Genomic DNA, 16,633 nt, shown 5'->3' with positions numbered 1-16,633 from the left:
TACTCCAAAGTAATGGTGTATGAGGAAATTCATACTCCAAACTAAAGGTGTGTGAGGACTCTCTTACCCCAAACTAACGGTGTTTGAGGAAACTCATACTCCAAACTAACGGTGTGTGGGGAAACTCATACCCCAAACTAATGGGAGGGGGACACATCTGTAATTTCCCAGTTGTCAAGTCTGAAGCCTGCCTGGAGCAGTGGGGTGGGGTTGGGGTTGGGCGGGACGCAGTTTGGTGATGTTAGGTGCTCCCTCACAGGGAAGCAATGGGGAGTTCTATGGAGGGCCAGTTTCGCTCCTCACAACCGAGGCCTGGAAACAGGTTTGGTCCTGCCACTCCAGCCAGGGAAAAAGGTGCAGGGGACAAATCACCTCCTCGCCCGTATCTGGGCATGAATTGACCGAGGAGGCAAAACTAAAAATATATGGATGTATATTTTTAACTTTAATGTATTGCTTGTGATAGGGTTGCAATATTAATTATAGTTCTCGGAGTAAATGACTCAAACAGCCCATCCTTCTGTTTAGCTGAGTCACGGTCACCATATTGTCTTAGCACAGAATGCAGAATTTATATTGCAGTGCAACTTTTAATTTTCCAGCATGTTAAAAATTCAGCCATATCGGGAAACATACATCAGGTGTTAAGTCTGTTGTTACTTAGAGGCAGATTTTGTAAGAAAGCCCACAGTGCCTCTCTGTACATTGACAGGGGCTCCAACTGTGGCACTCTGCAGTATTTGAGAGTGATGGTTACAGTGCCTTTGCAGCTTTGGGCTGCAGTGATTCTCAACCAATGCTCTTGATTCCCTGGAACATTTCCAGAAAAGACCAGTCAGTCCACCGGTCTGCCTCCCTGATCAATGTCATTAATATTGCAGCAGCAGATATTCATAAGCACTGCGTGGACCAGTGGCGAGGCACATCATAAATAGAGCTGACAAGGCTGCGAGATTCATCATTCAGCCTCCACAGTGCAAACAGAGAAAGAGAGAGAGAGAGACTAGTCGAAAAGACGAGTGCAAGGAAAAAAGATTGGGGCTGATACTGAGGAGCTGCAGCAGCTGATAGAGCGAGCTGAAGGGAGTTCTCCTCAAAAAGGGCTCGTACACTAGCAATTCAAGCTCCAAACAATGGACGCTCTGAAGAAAGGTTTCTCGTTTGCCAGGGAAGGAGTGGTGGCCGCAGCAGAGAAAACCAAGCAGGGCGTGCAAGAGGCTGCAGAGAAAACGAAAGAAGGGGTTATGTATGTAGGTAAGGAAATAACAGCTAAACACCTGCAACTTGAACCTGGGAAATATTCCTGAGAAACCGTCAGTCTGGACCTTTTCAGTGTTATTTTCTACTGTTGGTTTTTGTTTTGCAGGGGAGGGTATGTATGAGGTGAGAACAGATTGAATCTGTCTGCATCCATCCTGAAGTACATTAAAAAAAAATCGTTGCCTATCACTGCATTTCTTTGAACCAACTCTGTCACACCGATGTTAAAGAGAATAACTGTAAATAGTCCAGCTGGGTGGGTTTCACTGGAATTTTCATTTCAGTGTCTGCTCTATTCATGATTTCTCAACACTGATATTCGATTCATCGCAATAAAGGAAAGGGGCTTTTTTTAATCTCTCTCTGATAAGTTTTGCAGAGTATGAAACGTGTATGTTTTTTTCTCTCCGAGTGTCGGTCTTTTTTTCCCCTCAGTCTGTATCCGCAGCCCACCAGTCTGTCGAGGCTCACACTCTGTCCCTCGTCAGCAGTCACCAGCGAGGAGACCCTCACATCGGATGCACTCGGGACCAGCTCGTCTAGGTTGTGCTAATTTGAATTAAATGGTGCAAAATCTCTCTCATTGACTCAGTTCTGTTTTCTCATATCCCTTGTTACTCTGCCTGGTTCTAAAGTCACAAATGGTGCAATGGCCATGCTGGAATTTGGGGGTGAGGGGTGCGGCCGCGGTGGATCCGTGGTGCAGATGTGAATACTGTGACCTGTAAAGGCAGAACAGTAATAAAAATCTGTCTCGAGGACAGCAACAGACCAGGAATCACACAATCAGACAGATGGAGCAGGAGCGCTGCTGAATAAGCCTTTCAGGCTTTTTTCCCCCCTTTATCATTTGAAAGATTTATTTTGCTCTACGGGATCAGATTAAGACGGAGGCAGATCTGGTAGAACTGCATGCAGCTGGTGGGAGGAATTGAGCAAAGGATTGGAGTTAGGGGAGAGAATAAGATTTTCTTTTAGTGTTTCTTGCACAGAATCAAAGAGCTACAGAGTGGTACATCTCGTCACACAGAGGGACCACGAGACTGCAGAGAAACAGGGCGGGCTGTCTTGAATATTCAGTAATAGGAAGGGCATCTCAGCTACCCGTCACAACTTAACATAAAAAGGGATAGAAAATCTTAATCTATAGAGTCCTGACGCCATTAATCCATGACCAGGAAGATCCTGAGACTTCTTAATTTTTGGTAACTGAAATATTCACAAATCTACAATAAGAATGATAATTCATGACAGGGTTGTGGTTAAAGAGGATCCTGCCAGTGTTAGCATGATGTGACAATACCCTAGTGATCCAACACATTGCAATAGGACACGAGCCTGTAAACCTGGTCTCCCTTTGGGCCCACACACAGGAGCTCCGGATCTGGGCCACACTGTTAAAGGAGGTGCAGGTGGGGGGTGGGAGCGAACAGATGCTTCCCCGCAGAGAGGGAGTTGCCTCCGGCCTCTCTCTCGTACCGTATAAGCAGCCATCTTCAGGAGTGCCTTTGGCAGTGAAGTAGAAGCAGGTCCTACACACGCCCTCATGACTAGGAATGAGAACCAAGAAAGGGAGAGAAGATGGGGCTGGTGTCAGCTCATCGTGAATGAGGAGCAGAAAGCAATTACAATTGAACCTTAGCTGTTGTTACCAGTGAGTCGGGAGGGAAAAGCGTTCAGTACTGGCTCTTTCAATGAACAGATCAAAGCACAGTGACAATTCCAAACAAGCAGCACATTAACAACATCTTCATGTAGATCAAACATTTTGCAGCACCTTGGAAAGTCTATGTGTCTGGGCACACTGGTGAACTCACCCCTTTATACAAGAAACCCACCCAACTGCCCACCACTAGCTGAAATTAGCTGATTAGTTTGAGGCTTGTTAAATATTGCCCATTATTGACCATCTGATTCTGGTGTGTACAATCATAACTCTATAGGCTGCTTAATGCAAGTTTGGCTTATTTTTCAATGTGATGTATTCCAATGTTCTTCAATTTGAAATCGATCAGATTTGTGTCAATGCAATAATATATTGGTTCCGAGAACTTAACCGGCAAAATTCACAGTGATGTGACATAGTTTTGATCATGTAATAACTATAATGGACTGTTAATCTCTTTATGAGGTCTTACGAAGAGGGTGTGTGGACTTTAAGACCACCTGCTTATTGTGGACAGGGGAAGGTCCAACCCACTGAAAGCAGAATTAACCAAGCACATCAGACCCTCTAACACCAGGAATGCTGCATTGCCCCAGAAGCAGTAACACTTGGCTCCCCACTAGGAGTGGGTGAGTCCGAGGGACAGCGACACCCTGTCACTCAGCTACAGGGGACAGGGCGATGGTGAGCAGTCCAGCTCAGAGCAGAACTGAAGCATTTCACGTTCGTTACACCATTGCCTACAGAAAGGAAAGTCCTGATTGGTTCAGGAATCTGTTAAAGCAACAACAACTTGTATTTATATAGCACCTTTAATTTAGTAAAAGGTCTCAAGGCGCTTCCACATGAGCGTAATCAGACAATAAAATCGTCATCGAGGCAACGAAGGGGACATCAGGACAGGTAGAGGTAGGTTTTAAAGAGAGTCTTAAAGGAGGAGAGAGAGGTGGAGAGGCGGAGAGGTTCAGGGAGGGAATTCCAGAGCTTGGGGCCTAGATAGCTTAAGGCGTAGTTGCCAATGGTCGGGCGAAGGAAATCGGGGATGGACAAGAGGCAAGAATTGGAGGAACGTAGAGCTCTGGGAGCGTTGTAGGGCTGGAAACGGTTACAAAGGTAGGGAGGGGCGAGGCCATGGAGGGATTTGAACAAAAGGATTCAAATTTTAAAATCGAGGCATTGGTGAACATAGGTCAGTGAACAGAGGGGTAGCTGTAATTAAATGCCCCTTGTGGTGTATTATTGAGTTGTGCAGTCCAAGAAACTCCTGGTTCAATCTCTGGTCTGTGCTAAGCTCAGCCAGGGCAACAACGGGAGTGCTACAATTGGTATCAATGCCCTTAGGTTAGGGAGGGGGAAATATCAGCCAGGCTTCCTGCTCCAGATCATGATCCAATGACCCATGTTGTAAACTGCCTGATTGTCTCCTCACCTGCAGTCTACAATCAGACCTGGCTGAGATACTCACAGTGCTTGGGTAACCTTCCAACACTCATTGTGTAGGCTTACACATGAGGAAGGACCAGTTGAATGAGGAACCAGAGGGCAGCTCACACCCATGGACCCACCACGAGTCAGTGAGTTCCAGATAAGCAGGGCACCAAACTACAGCTTGCTCCCTGATTGAATCAATCGGTAAATGGGTACCAGATACCAGGCATGGTACTGGGTCACACAGACCAGGAAGGTCTCACGTCCAGGTCTTGGACAGTGTTGAGTTATCTGGTCCCACATCAGGCACAGATATTGGGAGGGGGGGGCAATTAGATTTATCACCAGCATCTTTGGCTGAATTGAGGTTTAAACCTATACTTTAACCCTTAGATCCCTGGCAGCACCAGAGAATATCCCGTCTCCTCTGGGCCAGCCAGGTTTGAAAAGTTTTCAGCTCACACAGCGTGATGCTAAGTCAAACACTAACATTACAGTAATAAATGTCAGAATTAGTTTTAATACTTAACAGTAACCCTATACTAATAAGAAAATGCTTAAAAACAATTTTAAATCCATTAATTCTGCCCAGTTCCTAGTCTTTAATTTTACTTCCCCTCCCCCCCAGTCCTGACTAATCTCTCTTTATTATATCCTACTTTCTTAAAAAAAAACTTAGAACTCTTTCAATTAACTTCTGTCTTCTTTCACTCCCCTGGCTTCCAGCATCCATTTTGGAGATGGGCGCAATTAAAAAGGTGGGCTTTAATTGGCTAAAAACCAGTTCCCAAGGCCAACCGAAAGCCAGAAGAGTAAAGACTGACATGTTTACAACATAGACAGGATGCAGGTGGTCCTGTTAAAACAGGAATAGGCCAGTCAGCGTCTTTGATCTTGTCCCTCAGAGGAGGCTTGAACTTGCCACAGCTAAAGATTAAACGGGTATCACCATGTGCCAAATATCCATGTTGTGCATGATTCAGACAGGGTTTGAATGTTACTATTCCAAGGTTCTTCGTAACTGCATCGCCCAAGAATTTTTTTTTAAAAATTGGCCGGTAGAAACAGGAGCAATGGACATTATCGTTGAACCATCGTATCAGAGCACAGTAAAAATGTCCAAAAGACCCACCCTCTTTGAGAGAAGCTTTCCTCGATGGTTAGTCCACATCTTAACACACCCTAGATTCAATGCATTTATCCATTGTGTATAGTGTGACTCCTACCAGCTCCCCATCTCAGGGTGGAATGATGACCCTACCCCTGAGCTCCTCCGAATAAAAGCACCAGCAAGTCTGGTATTGAGGCAGACGGACCAATAGGATTCCAGATTTGGACCTTGATCTGTGCTGTCAGCCAGGGGAGCAGTTAGGGTGCCTGGGCCACAGAGGAGTAAAATAAGCCATTCCCTCTCCTGACTGTTATGGAGGTGCACCCCTGTTTGAAAGTGTATCTTTGGATGTCAAGTGAACAGTGAGCTTGTCTGTGAAGCCCTTTACAGTCGAATAGCTGCGGGGGGGGGGGGTCCTCTGGTACCTTATCCAAGTGGCCACTCTTTGTTAGTGGAGTGTGAGTGTTACACCCCGGAAAAAGAGGGTGGAGTGCAAATTGAAATAATATCATTTCAGGGAGTGTGATAACGCCATGTTCTGAAATTGCACCATTGTAACTTCTACTTTTTTTTAACCCCCAAATAGGCACCAAAACAAAGGAAGGAGTTGTACAAAGCGTGAACACAGGTAACGGATATCTCCTTAACAAGTGGCGATGAGTGCCACAACAATTTCCTGGGGACCCTCGAGTGTGTTATTAAGATTTATTTCTCATTTGGTTGGCAGTGGCTGAGAAAACCAAGGAGCAGGCCAACATGGTCGGAGGGGCAGTGGTCGCTGGAGTCAACACAGTGGCCAACAAGACAGTGGAAGGAGCGGAGAACATGGCATCAGCCAGCGGGATTGTGAAATTGGTGAGAACGAACGTTGTGTATATCGAAAATAGGATGAAAGTGCCTATGCCCCGTAAACTGGGCATGCTTTAGACCTACCAGTGTGACCAGGGTTTTCTTACTGCTTTATATATTCTTTAATAGATAGCAATTTCTGTGCGGGACTTTTAAAAAAAAAATCATTCTCGGGAAGCGGGCGTCGCTGGTAAGGCTGGCACTTATTGCCCATCCCTAATTGCCCTGTGAAGATGGTTGTTGGGCCTTCTTCTTGAACCGCTGCATAGTAGTTTTAATACAACTGAGTGGCCACTGCAGAGGGCAGTTAAGAGTCAACCACGTTGGGACTGGAGTCACATATAGGCCAGACCGGGTAAGGACAGCAGGTTTGCTTCCCTAAAGGACATTAATGAACCAGTTGGGTTTTTAAGGACAATCCGACAGCTTCATGGTCACTTTTACCGATACCAGCTTTTTAAAAAAAAAGTCAACTGAAATGGGATTTGAACTCACGTTCTGCTGGATAATTAGTCCAGGCTTCTAGGTTACTAGTCCAGTAGCATATCCACTAATACTACCGTACCCAAATAAACAAACTGCGGCACAGTAGGCTGAAGCATCAATATATAACGCCACAAAGTGAAGGAATCCCTTGCAAACTCACTTAATTCCCAATCTCAGCCATGCCGCTGTGGGACAGTATGAGTACAGAGGCACGAATCTCCCTTCAGGAAAGAGAGGAGAAAATAGAAGCAAGAGAGCCTTATGGTTGAGCCACTGTGTTGCAGCTTCCAGTTGGCTGAAGGAGGCTATTGGTAGAGAAAGAGGAACAGAAGAGTTTTCTTCCTCATTAACAAGAAAACAAAGCCAAGCAATCGTGTTGGCTCCTGTTTTCATACTTTGCATGGTCTTGATAAACAAAGCCCAGGCAATGCACCATGGCAGCAGCCCTTAAATCTAACCCAGAGAGTAAGATGAAAGCATACTTGCTCTTGCTGCTGGTGAACTATCTCAATGTAGTCGCCAATGGGCAAAAGCCTGCAGCACAAAACTGCGCCTAGGGGTTCACAAAGATGGAAGGTTTGAGTCTCGATTGGACAGGACTCAACAGTGTGGAGAGCAGAAGGGCTAGAGTGGGACTTCATGGGGAGCTCTAACTGCACATCATCAGAGTAATGTAAGAGGAACCCTGCCTAGCATCTCAACAATGCTGTAAATGATCAAGGAGAACATTTGGGAGATTAAATCAGTCTTGGGCGATAGAGCAAAATGGGCAATAGCGAATCGGCCACCTGTTTTAAACCCCTCCCAATGGAAGCTGCTAATTTGCTATTGCCCATTCTACACTAGCCCCCCAATTTCACCCCCCTCCCTCCCCCCCAACAAAGGTCTTTCTAAGCAGAGAGTAAATGTATTGCATTCCTCCGCTTTACCAAGTCAGGAAGGAACTCGAGGATTTGGAGAGGGCACAGAAGAGAATTACCAAGGTGAGAGCAAAGATGAGAAACTTTAGATATGAGGAGAGGCTGGAGAAACTGGGGCTCTTTTCTCCAGAGCAGAGAAGGTTAAGAGGAGATCTGCTAGCGGGGTTCAGGTGAGGTAAATAGGCCAGTGAGTCAGTAACAAGAGAGCGTAAATTTAAGATCAGCACCTGAAAAATGAAGCAAACGATTAGAACAATTTTTCACACAAAGGTTTGCTAGGACATGAAATGGCCGATCAGATATAGTGGGGGAATCAAAATCCGTAATAGCTCTTAAAAAAGCAATGGTTAAAAAAAAAATTAAAAGAGGTATAGGGAAAAGGCAAGGAAATGGGACTCAGTGCATAGCTCTTTAAGAGAGCCGGCATGGGCGCAATGGGCCGAATGGCCCTCTTTTGTGCTGTAAAATGCTATGGTACTGCCATTTGTTATCTTTAGTTGACCTTTCTGCTGATTTCCCAAATTCTCCTGACAATCCACCAATTTGGCACAAGACCAGGGATATTTCACATAGTGGAGATTCACTGGTCCCATGGCTCCCAGTGCAGCTCAGGGACAGACAACCGCACTGGAGCACCGATTCTCCAACCAATGGCCTCTTCAAGCGCAGCTCCCCGCCGGCAGCATGGATCGGTGAATTCACCCAATAGTTTTTTTGCCATAAATTTCCAGTAGGGTTGTCAATCCATTTGGATTCACACCAGACAGTCCGTTTGCGGAGCGAAATTTCAAAGAGAAAATAAAAGAAGTCAATTTTCTTCCATTTAATTCATCCTTATTAAGTTATGCAGGCATTAATTATTGAGGCTGTTAAGTTTTTTGATAATTTTTTAATAAGTAAAATAAATTTCAGGGCTGACACTATGATTGCAACCTCCCCCACCCCCTTCACTGTACTTCCCGCCCAGTTTTGGATTTGGCGAAGGCTGATAGCTCCAGTTTCTAGTGAGGTGAGGTGGAGTTACTGTATGTGCTGCTGCCAAGCTCACTTACTTCTCCCAGTTCTAGTCAATGGGTGGCACACCATGTACAGAAATAGGAGGGCAACTCGTCCACCCATTGACTTTCATAGTAAAATAAGTTTACGTTGACAAGTTCATCACCTGCTGAGGAACTGAACGTACAGTCTAGGAAAGGCCAGGTTTTGATCCCTGGTTTATGCTGAGTTAGCTGATCTGTGTCGGTGTGGCAGTTGCCTCGCTGGAATTGGCTTCGACGGCCTCTGGGCTAGAGAGTGGGAAAATCAGCCCAGGTTCCCAGTCCTGCTGTCCAGTGACCCACCGTTAGGAAGTTCCAGGCATGGACAGGATTGGGCTTGGCTTTGATGCACTCTGTGGGCGTATAGCCTGCCGACGCTCACTGTAAAGGCCCAGACATGAAGGTTGACTTGAGGACTGCTTCCACCTTTGGAACTTAGCCCCAGCGGAAACAAACATCTTCAGGAGAGAGGAGGAATTAGAAAGTGTTTATTTTTTAAAATAACTAATCAGCCCTTTCCCTGGTGACCTTTGGCTTTGTGTTGGAAAGTTCTTTAATCCATGGAGCATTAAACCAAGAACCCAATCATAGAGTGCTCATTGCCATGCTGAAAATTGCTGCTTAATCCAGACATAGGGTGCATCTATTTATATACTAACTAATTATCGTGCAATGCACTGCCCACCATATACAGGCCCCCTGTGTGCTACACACTGGCCGATAAGACCATGACTGCACACCATCCCAAGGCACCCTGCAACCTGACCAAACTCAGGGCCCCGGCCCCCTGACATCAGCAGTATTTACTGTTGCATTTACTGGTTCACTGGCAAAATAACTAATATTATTTTAGAGTTGGGAATATGCAAAGGCAGTGATTATTTTTAAAGTACAGATGGTTTCTCCTTTGAATCTGTTTGTGGGCAGAAGAAGAGGTGAGAACTGTTTTTCCCAGAGGACTGGTGTTGTTTAATTCAACCAGTGTTTGTAATTCAGTTATGTGTCTGTTCTTTTCCTCCCCTCTCACCCCACCCTTCCCCGGGAGTGTCCTCCATCTCCTCCAGGCTGCTGCTTCCCCTCGACGTGCCCTTGAGGCCGCTCGCATACTCAGCATTATTTAGCAGGTTCCAATTCTACGGTGTGACACTTTGAAAAGTTTACTGCAATGCAGATGCGGAGGTCATGTGAGAGGAGTGGACACGCCTGCCTCTCCCCTCCACGCACATCCTCCTGTTAACCAGTTCTGTGTGTTTGCTGAAACCGGACCTGGTATTTAAAGGCTTTTAGGGAGCTGCCGATGGCCGGCTGAGAAGTGAAATCTGCTGCATGATGTCTGCAGCCTGAACGAGTTAATCCAAGCAAAGGAATAACTGACGTACTCAGTTCTTAAAATAGCCGTGATCAAGCTCGGTCACATGGAGCTGAGCTGCAGAGCCTGCAGCAGCTGCTCTGGGCTGGGTTATGAATTCTCTATGGTCCCTCAGTCCCAACATGTTACGCACAGTACTGAAGGTGGCTTATGTGATACCATTACAACCAAGGCAAGTACAGTGCGGCCACGATAAATGTCATCGCTGGAATTGTGGGCCAGAGAGGTGGGAAACGCCTCAGCCCCATTTCCACTGCTGAGTAACCAGGAGATTTAAATGTTAAAATTCTTAAAAATCTTTCTTACTTTTCCTCTCTCTTTTTTCTATATGGCCAGTCCTGGTCAGTCCCAGCAGTCCGCTGTTTTCTCCCCACATCCTAAGAAATGATACTCTTTTTGGATGAAAGGTGAGCAACCCAGCCAAGGTATATAACCCAGGGGCTTCTGTCTCCCCGAGTCTGACACTCAGCTGACTGAGGCACCCGACCAGTGAATGGTGGGAGTGGGAAGGGAGGGGCACCAATTTAACCACAACAACAACTTGCATTTATACAGCGCCGATAACGTAGTAACACGTTCCACGGCGTTTCATAGGAGCCCGCCTTAAATGGGCACATTTACTGAAACATTTCCTCAGGGATGAAAGACTGAGTAGCTCAGGGTGAAATACGCTCTCCATTTTGAGCTTAAACTCTGAGTTGATTTTCTTTTGGTTGTGCAACATTGGCCCAGAATTTGCCGGAGCGGGGCCTTCTCGCGGTGAGCGCCGTGAGTTGGATATTTTTCCTCACTCTTCAGCCCCAGCTATTTTTGCGCCGTAACTTGCTGGAAGTGCGAGCTGATAACGGGGCAGCGAGGACCTCGGTGAACGACAGGGCCAACAGTCTATCTCCTTAATGAGATTTAAGGATAGAAAAAGAAACAGGAAGGAAATAAGGTCAATTCGAGTCAAATCAGGTACAGGAAGAGAAATAAAGAGAGGGAAAGAAAGATTGGATTAAGAGAGAGAAAAAAGAGAGAGAAAGGAAAGCAGGCAGGAAATTGGACGTGAATTTAGATTTGAGGTTAGGATCAGATCAGCCATGATCTTATTGAATGGCGGAGCAGGCTCGAGGGGCCGATTGGCCTACTCTTGCTCCTATTTCTTATGTTCTTATGTAAAAGTAAGAAAGATTTAAAAAAATTTTTAAATTTAAAAAATGTCTAGGAACAATTTACTCCCTGCAGGAATGAGACTCCACAGTTTTAATTGTTCCCTTTCTGGATCGGAGAGGTTAAGTGGCATTGCAGGAAAATAAATCTTGTCATTAAGAGAGTCCTTATGTTGTGAAATACCAGCCCTAACTTTCTGCGGAGTTTTTGTGAGGCTAAAGGTGGAGCAATGTAAATCGCCCAACAATTTGTGGTGATTCGCAATTCGTGGTGTACCTCTTCCTCGCCACAAATTACTGGGTTTTTTACGCACTAATAACGGCGCGCACCTTTAATTTGCCAGCAAATTCTGGCCCAATGTGTTTGAGCTTCATTCAGCCACAAAAAGGCCAACAGGGGTTTTAGAAATAGTACAGGAGTAAAGAAGTAATGATAGATTTGTACAAAGCAACGGTTAGGCCACAGTTAGAGTACTGTGTGCACTTTTGGATGCCCCATTATAGAAAAAGGGCATTCGAGCCACAGAGAGCGTACAGAATAGATTCACCAGGATGATGCCAGCGATTGTAAACTATAAGTATGAGGAGAGATTTGAGCTACTGGGACCACTTCCACAAGCAGAGAAGGCTAAAAGGTTTCTTTTAAGAATTGTGAAGGATTTTGATACAGTGAATAGGGGGGAAATCTATTTCTCTGGTTGGGGAGACAGTGACAAGGTGTCATCAATCTTATGCTGTCATTAGAGTGAGGAGAGAGGTTAGAAGACCTTTCTTTACACTGAGAGTCGTTGAAGCTTGGAATGCTTTGCCACAGGGAGTGGTTGAGGCAGAGATCATTGCATTTTTTAAGGGAAAATTGGATCAATATTTGAAGCAGCTGAACACTCTGGTCGACAGGGGGAGAGCAGCACTGGGATTCATTCTGGATTCTAGCAAAGTGCCAGCACGGACATAATGAGCCAAACAGGCCCCACTTTGCCTAGAATTCTGGGAGGACCCAGAGGAACCCTCTCTGGAAATTAATCACTGTTTCCTAATATCATAATATTTAATAACTTTCTTTGTGCAAATCAGGCTGGGAGATATTAATGTTAGGGAATGGAGCACTTTCCCACTCAAACCAGTGTCAGCATCAAATTCTCCCAAATCAGCTATCGCATGCTTTAGTCGCAGGGCAAAGCTCCCTCTATTCTGTGTTAACAATGTTGCTTAACCCCCCCCACCAGAGAAGATCAACCCCCATTGTGCCATGGGGCAAATCTCTCCAAGGCCCCTCTCGGTGAGATTGCTAATTGTGGGATCATGCCCTGTAGGAAATGGGTTAAAAATAAACAAACTCAGAGTAAGGAAGTCTTGCTACAATTGTACAGGGCTTTGATGAGACCTCACCTGGAGTACTGTGTACAGTTTTGGTCTCCTTATCTAAGGAAGGATATTCTTGCCTTAGGGGCGGTGCAACGAAGGTTCACTAGATTGATTCCTGGGATGAGCGAGTTGTCCAATGAGGAGAGATTGAGTAGAATGGGCCGATACTCTCTGGAGTTTAGAAGAATGAGAGGTGATCTCATTGAAACATATAAGATTCTGATGGGGCTTGACAGGGTAGATGCTGAGAGGTTGTTTCCCCTGGCTGGAGAGTCTAGAACTAGGGGACATAGTCTCAGGATAAGGAGTAGGCCATTTAAGATTGAAATGAGGAGGAATTTCTTCACTCAGAGGGTTATGAATCTTTGGAATTCTCTACCCCAGAGGGCTGTGGATGCTGAGTCATTGAGTATATTCGAGGCTGAGATCGATAGATTTTTGGACTCTAGGGGAATCAAGGGATATGGAGATCGGGCAGGAAAGTGGAGTTGAGGCCCAAGATCAGCCATGATCTTATCGAATGGCAGAGCGGGCTCGAGGGGCCGTATGGCCTACTCCTGCTCTTATTTCTTATGTTCTTATTTCATGTAAAGAAAGAAGAGGGAACTTGCATTTACATACTGTCTTATTACATCTCTTAGGATGACCCAAAGGGACTCACAATCAATAAGTTATTTTGAAGTGCAGCTACCATTGCTTGTAGCAAATGGGGCAGCCATTCTTCATATGACAAGGTCCCACAAACACTAATGAAATGGATGACCAGCTAATCTGTTTTCTGTGGTTTTGGTTGAAGGAAGAATGTTGGTAGGATCCTTACACCTGCAAAGAGAAGGTGCTTTCAAATCCACCAGTCTGTGTTGGATTCAAACCCAGTGCCAGGAGTGAAAGAACAATGTACGAATGCACTGTACTACCCGGTCCCTCTCCAGATATAGACTGAAACTCATTCATCCCAATCTCATGAGTACTTATCTATTGTAAAGCCAGTGAAACAGGTACTGCTCAACTCAATGTTAAAAGTGATTCATGATCTTCTCCAACAGGATATTGTTATGCAATGAGAAGTCTTGACCTTGCTAGTCTTTTTATGGCTTTATAATGTGCATTGCTTTCAGGATCCAACCAAATTGGGAAGTCCCCAGGTGAGAGCATGCTAAGGTACTTTCTCTCCCTGCAGTAGGGGCTGACAATAACATCTATGACTGTGTTTTGCTAGGATGAATTTGGTAAAGAAATTCCTGCTGAACAGGTGGCTGAGGGAGCACAAACCATAGAGGATCCATTGGTGAAAGCTACAGAGGCCACTGAAGAGGTAGAGTGTGGTCTGCGAAGAAGACTTTGAATCACCCATTTCTACCCATCCCTTTTTCAGTCCCTGAACATTCCACTTTCTTTTCAGTGCTCCCATAATCCAACTCTTTATTCTTTGCAGCCCATCCTTTTCTTCTTTGACTTGTGAACCATTTCCTTTCTTAGCTTATTGATAGATTTGTAAAGTATGGTGCTGTCAATTATCCATGTAGAAATGGTAGATTTTGCATGTTGATCTATCAAGACTGAAGAGGGTGTTACAAGGTGATAGCTTATCGGAGGCTTTAGCCAAAGGCATAAACCATGAGAATGAAATTGGAACAGTTACTCAATATTGTCAAACCCCAAAAGGCACTTCCCTTCTCAGGTCAATTCCACCAATGTGTTGTGCTCTGTAATAAACTCAGGGCATTGCAGGAGTTAATGTACAAGCACCCCTAATTTGAAATAAAATAATGATGGGACACTGTTCATGGTAAACTGATATTGCTTCTTGTCTATCTAAACAGCAAGATGCAATCCTCGTGCAACAATGCTCCCATATTGAAGTCCAACTTTCCAACCATTAATTTACATAAATGGCAAACTGGGCAGGCTGCATAGTGGCGCAGCAGGGAATGTCATTTTCTGAGTGATGCCCTGCTAGCTGGAGAACGATGTGTGGTGAGGATTGTCCCACCTCCCCAGTGAAGGAGAATACAATGACGAGCAGTCCTGATCTTTCGGCACTCCTGGCCTGTTTTTATTTGCTTAATCCTGAGCAAAAGCAGCTGAACTGAACTGGATGCAGACATTTGGTCTGGATTTCTTTGAGACTGTCCAATTGGCTTGGTTGCTAGTTAACAGCTAGTAGAGTGGTAGGTTCCATTCCCACATTTCCCCACCTCGGTGCTGCTTTGTGATCATGGGATAAAACCAATCGTGTCCATTCCTGTCCCCTGTAGAGATTGGATCGATCAGTTGATAGTTGATCTCTGGACTTGGTTATCCTTTAGCTTGGTTCAAGCTTTATTCCTACCAAGATGGAGAAGGCAATATGATGATAATTTTTAAGTGGATGAAGTAAAATTAAGGTAGAATGGAAAAAATATTAGAAAATGTAAAATAAGAGCATAATAGCAATATAATTTTTCTTATTGTTGCCTTTAAAAATTCTCCATCCACTCAAAGAGATGGACCAACATTCAACTGCACCTCTGGAAAAACATTTGCATTATCTTTCTGTCTTTTAATCCGTGTTTAGTTTTCTGTTATATCTTTTCAACCATTACATCTCTTTCTTTCCACCATCTGTTAATTTTATCTTTGATCTTCTTGTGAACTCTTGCCTTTCAAGTTTCAGTTGCAAATCTCATTGCCTTGGGAATATCCAGCCTTTTCTTTCCCCCAAGTTTCCTTTACAGTTGTGTATTTCCTTTTCTACTCCTACATCTCTGCTTATCATTACAACACCTTTCAGGCATTAAATGGACACCTCAGTTGCAATATTGATGAGTGAAGGTGTCTACTGGATTCTAAACACAGGCACAATGAGAATATGTACTGATACTGAGTACAGTATCATTCCACTTTGTGTGGTAGCGCTGATAATGAGGTGTTCCAGATCTATTTTTGTTGTCAGTGAGTGTTGCAATTACTGCCCATCACTGAAGAACATGGCTTCAAACCTCAGACACAACTCACCTGCAATTGTTTACTGAGACCCCTGGGTCTTGTAGTCCCATGTCATGGGCAGTCTCATTCAGTAAAACCACTGGTTTGTTGTCATTAACTCGCTATGCCCTGAACTGCCGAGCAATGAAGATTATTGAGATATCTGAATTCACCTTCAGTGTTACAGACTTGCCTCAGATACACACTCCACTATATTGCAACATTAAGGGTGCCGATCCACAAGATGGCCCATTCTAATGAGTTGTCTTTCTCCCCTCTTTACAGACTGGAAAATGAGGACTATCGATTTCTCAGAAGATTCTGGGTGCACTTCCCCTCTCCCCTAAACTTTCACACCAGTGTTGCCATAAAGAATCGAGGACCACAGGTGTCAAGACCTTAATAGCTAAAGATAAAAGAAGGGAAGCTGTCCAAAGCCCTCTCACTTCCAGTCACCTCATTACTTTCATTCTGTGTGTCCCCCTCGGTGGCCAACATAACAGAGTCCCTTAAATAACTGACTTTGAGCTGCTGCTGATCAGTTCATCGCATTCTTTGTGTCGGCATCTGTCTCTCATCGCTCATCTCTGTAACTGTACTTCTGTGTGTCTTTAGTCTGCTTACACTCACCTGATTACATTGACAGTTGAAACTTGTGATGATGCAGTGCATGCTGTCCAATGAATTTGTGTGTTGCATTTAACTGTTCTGAGCACTTGCAGATTTTATAATAAATATCAGAATTAAAATAAACTTTACTAGAGTACAGCATCATCTCTTTACAGTTATTGATCATTTTTCATTATTCTAGTAATGTAAACCCTATAAGATCACAGCTGCTTGAGGCTCACGATTTATCAATTAGTCAAACTGCCTAAAATCATTTTTATTTTGTCAATTTTTGTGCTTTTCAAAGTGAAGGTTATTCAGCGGTGAAGAATGAAAGATTTTTTTCCCCCCTGTTTTGGCACCCAGATCAGGTTTAGCACGTAAAATATCCCCCTACATTGCCCCATCAAACACT

At 44.6% G+C, this 16,633-nt stretch overlaps 1 protein-coding gene across 1 annotated transcript; it reads left to right on the top strand.

Moving 5' to 3' along the window:
• The first annotated feature begins 1,012 nt into the window (after positions 1-1,012).
• sncga (synuclein, gamma a) lies at positions 1,013-16,362 on the top strand. The gene is made up of 5 exons (XM_067972378.1): positions 1,013-1,254; positions 6,052-6,093; positions 6,193-6,320; positions 13,862-13,957; positions 15,895-16,362. Exons 1-5 carry the CDS (start codon positions 1,134-1,136, stop codon positions 15,904-15,906), a joined length of 399 nt encoding a protein of 132 aa, XP_067828479.1. The 5' UTR covers positions 1,013-1,133; the 3' UTR covers positions 15,907-16,362.
• Positions 16,363-16,633: the final 271 nt, after the last annotated feature.

This window comes from Heptranchias perlo, chromosome 36 (assembly GCF_035084215.1).
Source record: "Heptranchias perlo isolate sHepPer1 chromosome 36, sHepPer1.hap1, whole genome shotgun sequence".
Lineage (NCBI taxonomy): Eukaryota > Metazoa > Chordata > Chondrichthyes > Hexanchiformes > Hexanchidae > Heptranchias > Heptranchias perlo.
The sequence above is the reverse complement of the archived record's forward strand: the minus strand, read 5'-3'. Positions and strand labels throughout refer to the sequence as shown.